Here is a 10,114-nt window from a genome sequence, read left to right on the forward strand (position 1 = left end):
TTTGTCTCGGGCCTAAGAACACCCACTCCAGTATTTCCTCCAAACACCAGCTTCTCGAGGATTACTACTTAAGCAATGATGACACATTCATTTAGGAACTTTCTTACTGAAGTCCCCAGGGTAGAAAATGGATGTATGCAACAATAATCTATCTGTCAATAATAAATTCAGTCATAGGTGGTAACTCTAAAATTCACTTGAAAGGCAAGGCATTCTGGGAAATATGCCAATAAAGCTTGAGTGTTAATTCAACACAGTTTAATGTCTATCCAGGTCCACACTTTCAGTGTTAATGTAACCAACTAGATCTCACAGTCTCACGTCAGAATTAGACGTTCATCCATGTTTCTCAAATTCAACATTTTGAAGTATTTAAGGTTACGTTCAGGCATTAACTCCAAATGTTTAAGGACAGGGTTAAGAGTTTGGGATAGGCTTAAAACAAAAATCTCAAAATCAACTTTTGATCACTGGATTCAAACACCAGAGGCAGATGCTCAGAACTTCAGAAGGATCTGTCTCTGGTCCCAAAGGTTACACATTCAAATCCAGCGATAGAACGTTATTTTTATTCATTTTTGTTTTACGCCTATCCCAAAACTTAACCCTTACCTTAATCATTCAGAGTTAATACCCAACCTTAAGATTTCAAACATGCAACCCTTGGCACCAGAGACAGATGCTTACGCCCATCCGCCATTATCCAATGCCCTAGCAAAACCGAAACCAACTTGAAGGTAACGGGCACTTATTGTTGCCCCTAATGGCCGGTTTCCATCTCATCTCTCAATCTCCTCAGACATGGATGGTTGTCGAATACTGATTTCAAATCACAGGGGACCTGGCTGAATGTAACACAGGGATGCTGGCCCCATGTTGGCTCCAACGCTTCCCACAGTTGTGTCAAGTTGGCTGGATCTCCTTTTGGTGGTGGACCATTATTGATACAACTGGGAATCACAGGTGGACTGGCTGAATGTAACACAAAGAATTTACTAGGCATATAGCGAAGTACAAATAGCTACAACACTATTGAAGGACCCAGTAGAGTGTAAATAACCCACACTATTGTGTCTGACTCTATGAATATCAATGCTGTTTTGAACTGTTATGAACCTTTCTCAGGCAGTTTTTTAAAATCAATCACTTTTACAACTCTTATCCTTACCTCCCCTTTAAACTTTCTCTATCTTCCCTGCCCCCCTCCCTTTATACTCGCTCTATCTTCCCTTCCCCCACGGGAAATAAATAGGAAAGAAGAGAGGGAAAATAGGATGATGGTTCCCCCTGTCTTAGTAAAACATTAGATAGGATGATGGTTCCCCTGACTTAGTAAAATATTAGATAGGAGGATGGTTCCCCTGACTTAGTAAAACATTAGATAGGATGATGGTTCCCCTGACTTAGTAAAACATTAGATAGGATGATGGTTCCCCTGTCTTAGTAAAACATTAGATAGGATGATGGTTCCCCTGACTTAGTAAAACATTAGATAGGATGATGGTTCCCCCTGTCTTAGTACAACATTAGACAGGATGATGGTTCCCCTGTCTTAGTAAAACATTAGATAGGATGATGGTTCCCCTGACTTAGTAAAATATTAGATAGGATGATGGTTCCCCTGACTTAGTAAAATATTAGATAGGATGATGGTTCCCCTGACTTAGTAAAACATTAGATAGGATGATGGTTCCCCCTGTCTTAGTAAAACATTAGATAGGATGATGGTTTCCCCTGTCTTAGTAAAACATTAGGTAGGATGATGGTTCCCCCTGTCTTAGTAAAACATTAGCTAGGATGATGGTTCCCCTGACTTAGTAAAATATTAGATAGGATGATGGTTCCCCTGACTTAGTAAAACATTAGGTAGGATGATGGTTCCCCCTGTCTTAGTAAAACATTAGATAGGATGATGGTTCCCCCTGCCTTAGTAGAACATTAGATAGGATGATGGTTCCCCCTGTCTTAGTAAAATATTAGCGTGTAGTGCTGTCAGTGTGTCAAAAAGAGAGGGTATGAAATGGACACGTCACACCACAAACACATATACACTGAGTAAACCAAACATTAGGAACACCTTAATATTGAGTTGCACCCCTCCACACCCCCACCTCAGAACAGCCTCAATTCGTCGGAAATGGACTCTACAAGGTGTCGAAAGCGTTCCACAGAGATGCTGGCCCATGTTGACTACAATGCTTCCCACAGTTGTGTCAAGTTGGCAGGATGTCCTTTGGGTGGTGGACCATTCTTGATACACACAGGAAACTGTCGAGAGTGAAAAACCCAGCAGCCGCACCTACTACAATACCTCATTCAAATGCACTTAAATCTTTTGTCTTGGACATTCACCATCTGAATGGCACACATACACAATCCATATCTCAATTGTCTCAAGGCTTAAAAATCCTTCTTTAACCTGTCTCCTCCCCTTGTTCTACACTGATTGATGTGGATTTAAGAAATTACATCAATGAGGGACCATAGCTTTCACCTGGAGTCACCTGGTCAGTCTGTCATGTAGCAGGTGTTCTTATTGTTTTGTCCACTCAGTGTACAAGTGCCCACTGCCACGTTCTCACTGACGAATGAGCTAGATGACACGGGGCGGTGAATGACTGTGGGAACTCCGGAGCATTGCCAGACTTTGTGTTCGGTCTGCACAGTCACGAAACACATGCACACAAACAAACCTGCCAGCCAGTGGCAGTGATAAATTAGTCTTGCTGTAGCAGGGCAGGAATAAATGAGTTCAACAGTAGCAGTGAGATTACTCTTTGTAGACCTACACCCTCTCTGGCTACCCTTGGGAGACAGGTGTGTGTGTGTGTGTGTGTGAGTGCGTACCCTTGGGAGACAGGTGTGTGTGTGTGAGTGAGTGCGTACCCTTGGGAGACAGGTGTGTGTGTGTGAGTGTGCGTACCCTTGGGAGACAGGTGTGTGTGTGTGCGTGTGCGTACCCTTGGGAGACAGGTGTGCGTGTGCGTACCCTTGGGAGACAGGTGTGCGTGTGCGTACCCTTGGGAGACAGGTGTGTGTGTGCGTACCCTTGGGAGACAGTTGTGTGTGTGCGTGTGCGTACCCTTGGGAGACAGGTGTGTGTGTGCGTGTGTGTACCCTTGGGAGACAGGTGTGTGTGTGCGTGTGCGTACCCTTGGGAGACAGGTGTGTGTGTGTGCATGTGCGTACCCTTTGGAGACAGGTGTGCGTGTGCGTACCCTTGGGAGACAGGTGTGTGTGTGCGTACCCTTGGGAGACAGTTGTGTGTTTGCGTGTGCGTACCCTTGGGAGACAGGTGTGTGTGTGCGTGTGCGTACCCTTGGGAGACAGGTGTGTGTGTGCGTGTGCGTACCCTTGGGAGACAGGTGTGTGTGTGCGTGTGCGTACCCTTGGGAGACAGGTGTGTGTGTGCGTGTGCGTACCCTTGGGAGACAGGTGTGTGTGTGCGTGTGCGTACCCTTGGGAGACAGGTGTGTGTGTGCGTGTGCGTACCCTTGGGAGACAGGTGTGTGTGTGCGTGTGCGTACCCTTGGGAGACAGGTGTGTGTGTGCGTGTGCGTACCCTTGGGAGACAGGTGTGTGTGTGCGTGTGCGTACCCTTGGGAGACAGGTGTGTGTGTGCGTGTGCGTACCCTTGGGAGACAGGTGTGTGTGTGCGTGTGCGTACCCTTGGGAGAAGGGCGGGACACCGCCATGGGAGATAACAGTACACCACATCATCAGCAACACTGGTAGTTTGTAATTAACCGGATGAAACAATGTATTGATTACATTCATGTATGCAAGTTATTTTGAGGCAGGGCATAAATATGGCAGTGCTGTGTTGGTTGTTTCATGGTCCACACACACAAACACACACACTCATTCAGTACCTTGTCCCACTGTCTGTCTCTGTTCAAAGCGATGATGACCATGGAAGGGTTTGTCAGGTAACCATCACTATTAAACGACAGGTCCTTACGCTCCCATGTCACGTTCAGCATGTGTCTAGAACACACACAAACACATGTTCAGTATGTCTACTGCTACGACAAACACACACACACGTTCAGTATGTCTACTGCTACGACAAATACACACATACATATTCAGTATGTCTACTGCTACGACAAATACACACATACATGTTCAGTATGTGTACTGCTACGACAAACACACACACACGTTCAGTATGTCTACTGCTACGACAAATACACACATACATGTTCAGTATGTCTACTGCTACGACAAACACACACACACATTCAGTATGTCTACTGCTACGACAAACACACACACATGTTCAGTATGTCTACTGCTACGACAAATACACACACACATTCAGTATGTCTACTGCTACGACAAACACACACACACGTTCAGTATGTCTACTGCTACGACAAACACACACACACGTTCAGTATGTCTACTGCTACGACAAACACACACATACATGTTCAGTATGTCTACTGCTACGACAAACACACACATACACATTCAGTATGTCTACTGCTACGACAAACACACACACACGTTCAGTATGTCTACTGCTACGACAAACACACACATACATGTTCAGTATGTCTACTGCTACGACAAACACACACATACACATTCAGTATGTCTACTGCTACGACAAACACACACATACACATTCAGTATGTCTACTGCTACGACAAACACACACACACGTTCAGTATGTCTACTGCTATGACAAGCACAGACACTCAAACACAGAGCGAGGGGGTGTGACCTCACACTCACCTGAACAGTGTGTTGTTGTTAATGTGTGTAACTGGTGTGTTGCAGTCGCTGTGTCCCTCGGGAACGAACCCCTGATGCCTCTTGAAACTCTCTGCCCCTTTGGCCACTATGGCCACTCCCTCTCTGACCCGCTGCCTCAGGCTCTTCCTCCACTGGTCGGTGATGACGCCAATCACTCCTATGGGGAAGCTGCTAGGTGAAGGGCTCTCTGTGTTGCCCAACGCGAGGGAGGGGAGGATCCAGATGTAGCCAGGCCCCAATAGACCCACCTCCCCTGCTACCTGGAACAGGTACTGGGCCTCTTCATGGGAGCAGTAGGCTACGAGTACCTGGGAATCAATCTAGAGGAAGAGACAGATATGGGAGTGTAGCCAGTATCTAATATTAACTTCTGACATCTAAGCCTGTGGAACAGTTATATCACAACCCTTAACCCTTGACATGAATAGACTGCACTCAATAGTGCAAGGGAAGCCAGGCTTCCCTAAAAAAATGAACAAAGAAAAATGATAAAAACATATATTCAATCATTTATCTTTCGTCTCTCTGTGTTTCATAATTGTCCTTCAATTCGCAAGAGGCTGAATATATCTCACCAGAAAAAGCATCCAAGTGAGAAAAACAGCTCCCCTCTGTCTCTGTATGTGTAGCCCATCTATCTGATGCTGTCTGGTCAAAAAAGAGTATGACAATGTTGCCACCGGTAGCATTGAATGCAAAGGAAGCCAGTGAGCATTTGGCCTCCCTTCATGAAACAATATGAAGTTATAGCCAATCAGTGTTAAGCTTAACTTAGTGAGCTCAACTGTGAATGGTCCTGACCTTCCAAAAAAAGTGTCTAGGGAAGCCAGTCTTCACATCAATCGCATCACATCAAAAGCCAAATGTCATTGACAGAAAAAATTGAATTGTTACATCTCATTGTGTTGTTGTCCTTATGTGGGTTAGCTAGCTGGATAAAATTGTCTCTTTCCTAAATTAGCCATGGATAGAGATAGGGATTTGGACTTGTGGTTTTACTTAATATCTCTGTACTGGCCAAGAAATTATAACAGCGATTCTAGTCCAATCATTAATTCATATATTGTATCCCTGGCTTGAGAGGATGGAAGTTCAATATGTAGCTAGATGTAGAAGGCTAATGTTAACTAGCTAATGTTGCCCATAAATGGAAGTTAGACTAGCGAGCAAGCATTTTAGCCAGGTAGTCTAGGACAACAAAAAACTAAAATTGTGTACTATATGACAGACTCAAAGAATGTTTCGGCAACATGAAAGAGAGGAGGATGGTATCTCTACAAGCAAGGTGAGTCAACATGTTTTTTCGACTTGCAAGCACACACACACGCATGCCCGCACGCGCACGCGCACACACACACACACACACACACACACACACACACACACACACACACACACACATACGAGAAATCAGTACCATGGACAGCCACATCATATTTAGCTTATGTTGGTTAGTCTAAATCGTTTTTGGTATCTTTTAGTTGTCAATGGATTAGACTGAGCAGAGGTGATTTGATGATGTTGAAGGTGAAATGGTGCTGGAATAGTGGAGGCAGCTCCTGTTTCCTTTGCGACTTGCGGTATCTCTCTGTGGTTCCAAATCAATGGTTGTTAAGTAGTCCGAAAATGTCGGAAGCCTTAACTTGCTTGACCATGCTGTAGGTCATGTAACTTTGTTACATACAATATCCTTTGTGGACTTCACCTTACAGAGGTTAATCTCCAGTTTTGTGATGAAACTCTCTCTCTCTCTCTCTCTCACTGTCAAGCATAGGTGTAATAGGTGGCAGGGAAGTCAGGCGCAGGAGAGTCAAATGGAGTGTAAATATGGAGTCTTTTAATAAAGTTCCACGAGTATGATCCATAACAATAAATGTACAAACAAAACATGGGTACGAGGACCCGACGCGCACCTATACAAACAATCACACTACACTGACAACAAATCAATCTCTGACAAAGACATGAGGGGAAACAGAGGGTTAAATACACAACAGGTAATGAATGGGATAGAAAACAGGTGTGTGGGAAGACAAGACAAAACCAATGGAAAATGAAAAAAGGATCAATGATGGCTAGAAGACCGGTGACGTCGAACGCCGAGCACCGCCCGAACAAGGAGAGGCAACGACTTCGGCAGAAGTCGTGACACTCTATATATATATATATATATATATATATATATATATATAGATATACATACAGTGCCTTGCAAAAGTATTCGGCCCCCTTGAACTTTGCGACCTTTTGCCACATTTCAGGCTTCAAACAAAGATATAAAACTGTATTGTTTTGTGAAGAATCAACAACAAGTGGGATACAATCATGAACGACATTTATTGGATATTTCAAACTTTTTTAACAAATCAAAAACTGAAAAATTGGGCGTGCAAAATTATTCAGCCCCCTTAAGTTAATACTTTGTAGCGCCACCTTTTGCTGCGATTACAGCTGTAAGTCGCTTGGGGTATGTCTCTATCAGTTTTGCACATCGAGAGACTGAAATTTTTTCCCATTCCTCCTTGCAAAACAGCTCGAGCTCAGTGAGGTTGGATGGAGAGAATTTATGAACAGCAGTTTTCAGTTCTTTCCACAGATTCTCGATTGGATTCAGGTCTGGACTTTGACTTGGCCCTTCTAACACCTGGATATGTTTATATTTGAACCATTCCATTGTAGATTTTGCTTTATGTTTTGGATCATTGTCCTGTTGGAAGACAAATCTCCGTCCCAGTCTCAGGTCTTTTGCAGACTCCATCAGGTTTTCTTCCAGAATGGTCCTGTATTTGGCTCCATCCATCTTCCCATCAATTTTAACCATCTTCCCTGTCCCTGCTGAAGAAAAGCAGGCCCAAACCATGATGCTGCCACCACCATGTTTGACAGTGAGGATGATGTGTTCAGGGTGATGAGCTGTGTTGGTTTTACGCCAAACATAACGTTTTGCATTGTTGCCAAAAAGTTCAATTTTGGTTTCATCTGACCAGAGCACCTTCTTCCACATGTTTGGTGTGTCTCCCAGGTGTCTTGTGGCAAACTTTAAACCACACTTTTTATGGATATCTTTAAGAAATGGCTTTCTTCTTGCCACTCTTCCATAAAGGCCAGATTTGTGCAATATACGACTGATTGTTGTCCTATGGACAGAGTCTCCCACCTCAGATGTAGATCTCTGCAGTTCATCCAGAGTGATCATTCTTCTCTTGGCTGCATCTCTGATCAGTCTTCTCCTTGTATGAGCTGAAAGTTTAGAGGGACGGCCAGGTCTTGGTAGATTTGCAGTGGTCTGATACTCCTTCCATTTCAATATTATCGCTTGCACAGTGCTCCTTGGGATGTTTAAAGCTTGGGAAAACTTTTTGTATCCAAATCCGGCTTTAAACTTCTTCACAACAGTATCTCGGACCTGCCTGGTGTGTTCCTTGTTCTTCATGATACTCTCTGCACTTTTAACGGACCTCTGAGACTATCACAGTGCAGGTGCATTTATACGGAGACTTGATTACACACAGGTGGATTGTATTTATCATCATTAGTCATTTAGGTCAACATTGGATCATTCAGAGATCCTCACTGAACTTCTGGAGAGAGTTTGCTGCACTAAGAGTAAAGGTGCTGAATAATTTTGCACGCCCAATTTTTCAGGTTTTGATTTGTTAAAAAAGTTTGAAATATCCAATAAATGTCGTTCCACTTCATGATTGTGTCCCACTTGTTGTTGATTCTTCACAAAATAATATAGTTTTATATCTTTATGTTTGAAGCCTGAAATGTGGCAAAAGGTCACAAAGTTCAAGGGGGCCGAATACTTTCGCAAGGCACTGTATGTGTGTGTGTGTTGGACATTTCTTTCTCCTACCTGCTGTAACATGCGTTTGGCGCGGACGTCGCTGGTCCCGATAGACATCTCCAGAGACAGGATATCCTGCAGCCTCCACAGGAAGTAGGAAGTGTCCGTGTAGGAGCGGACGTAGTCCACAAACGTCTCGTATCCCGGCAACATACTTGTGATTACTACAAAGTCTCCCCAGTCATACTCCTCCATCAACTACAATATAGACATTATATTACATATAAATATACAATTATCCATCTACATTACATTTTAGTCCACAGCTTTGATGAATATACGATTCTGATTGGCGGAAGGGGGTTCTCTAATTGAATATTGCATTTAGATGTAATATTCTATTCCTGTACCTTGAACATGCAGACAATCTGCTGTTCCAGTGATGCACCCATCTGGAGGAACGTGGAACCCTCAGCCTGGAATGGGAGGGAGGTGGGGGGGGGGTGTGAACACGAGAGAGAATAGGTTGCCAATGATACTGTGCAGTATTCATGTGAGCACACACACACACACCCAAGCACACCAGAGGCACAAGCCCAGACACACACTCTCCTTCTCCTTGACCTCTCTGGTAGACATACTCCACACCCAGAGGAGGTAAATAACGAGTGTTCCTTCCTATTGCTGTTACAACAAACACACACACACACACACACAACAGGCTGTGAGGGCTGATTCTATCTCTGTGATTTATATCAAAGCATTAACCATCATCATCACGGCAGGCTTTCTGTATACTGCTACAGGCCTGTACTTCCTACACCTTTAATGATCAGTCTTTATGAGCTGTCATAAAACCTACATAACGACTCCATGAAAATGACACAGTAGGCAGGCAGCTCGGAGGCAAAGTTAAGGTGCAGAAATGGAGGTTAAATTGATCAGATAAATGCATTTAAAAATAAATAAAGGTGTGAGGTTAGGATGAGGTACTTAATAATAAGGTAAATGATAATGTTACTAATAAATAATCCCCCCCCTAGTTTTATCATTGGACTGTGATACAAAACGAGGCAGCGGTGTGCTTTAGGACCACGGGATGTCTCAGAGTGGGCGGGTAGGCTGTTAGGAGTGTTAATCCGACTGAAAAATAATCAATAAAAAAGATGTAGCCCAACATCTTCAAAATCGAAGTTGCACCCCTGTATCATACCATCACATAATATTCACTGGCCTTTCTCAGTCAAACTGGTATACATTTTTTAATGTGAGTGATCTCATTAAACATAACAGTAAACTGACAAAATGACAGAACCAGAAGGGGTGCACGCTTCTCCAGCATCCGCGGGTGGAAGTACATACACTTCTGGGGGTGCGACTCGTAATAGAGCGTTGACGTTGACCAGCGGGAACTCCAATAGCAAAGAACACAAAACAAACACAAAGTAAGCATGAGTAGAAATCAACGCACAAACGGAAAGAAAATTATTTAATTGTAGCTACAAAGAAAACTGTAAAATTTGCTAGCAATATAGAAATGTTAAATTATCCCTGCTTTTT

General features: G+C 43.6%; 1 protein-coding gene across 1 annotated transcript in view; it reads right to left on the reverse strand.

Moving 5' to 3' along the window:
• LOC124047549 (glutamate receptor ionotropic, NMDA 2C-like) overlaps nucleotides 1–8,799 on the reverse strand; it is a 41,873-nt gene extending 33,074 nt beyond the window's left edge. Inside the window, exons 1-3 of the mRNA XM_046367859.1 lie at nucleotides 8,624–8,799; nucleotides 4,744–5,084; nucleotides 3,873–3,987 (exon numbers count right to left, since the gene is read on the reverse strand). Of these exons, the coding sequence (XP_046223815.1) occupies nucleotides 3,873–3,987; nucleotides 4,744–5,084; nucleotides 8,624–8,767 (600 nt within the window). The 5' untranslated portion in view covers nucleotides 8,768–8,799. The remainder of the gene's footprint in view (nucleotides 1–3,872; nucleotides 3,988–4,743; nucleotides 5,085–8,623) is intronic.
• Between the last annotated feature and the right edge of the window lie 1,315 nt (nucleotides 8,800–10,114).

This window comes from Oncorhynchus gorbuscha, linkage group LG11 (genome assembly GCF_021184085.1).
Source record: "Oncorhynchus gorbuscha isolate QuinsamMale2020 ecotype Even-year linkage group LG11, OgorEven_v1.0, whole genome shotgun sequence".
Taxonomy (NCBI): domain Eukaryota; kingdom Metazoa; phylum Chordata; class Actinopteri; order Salmoniformes; family Salmonidae; genus Oncorhynchus; species Oncorhynchus gorbuscha.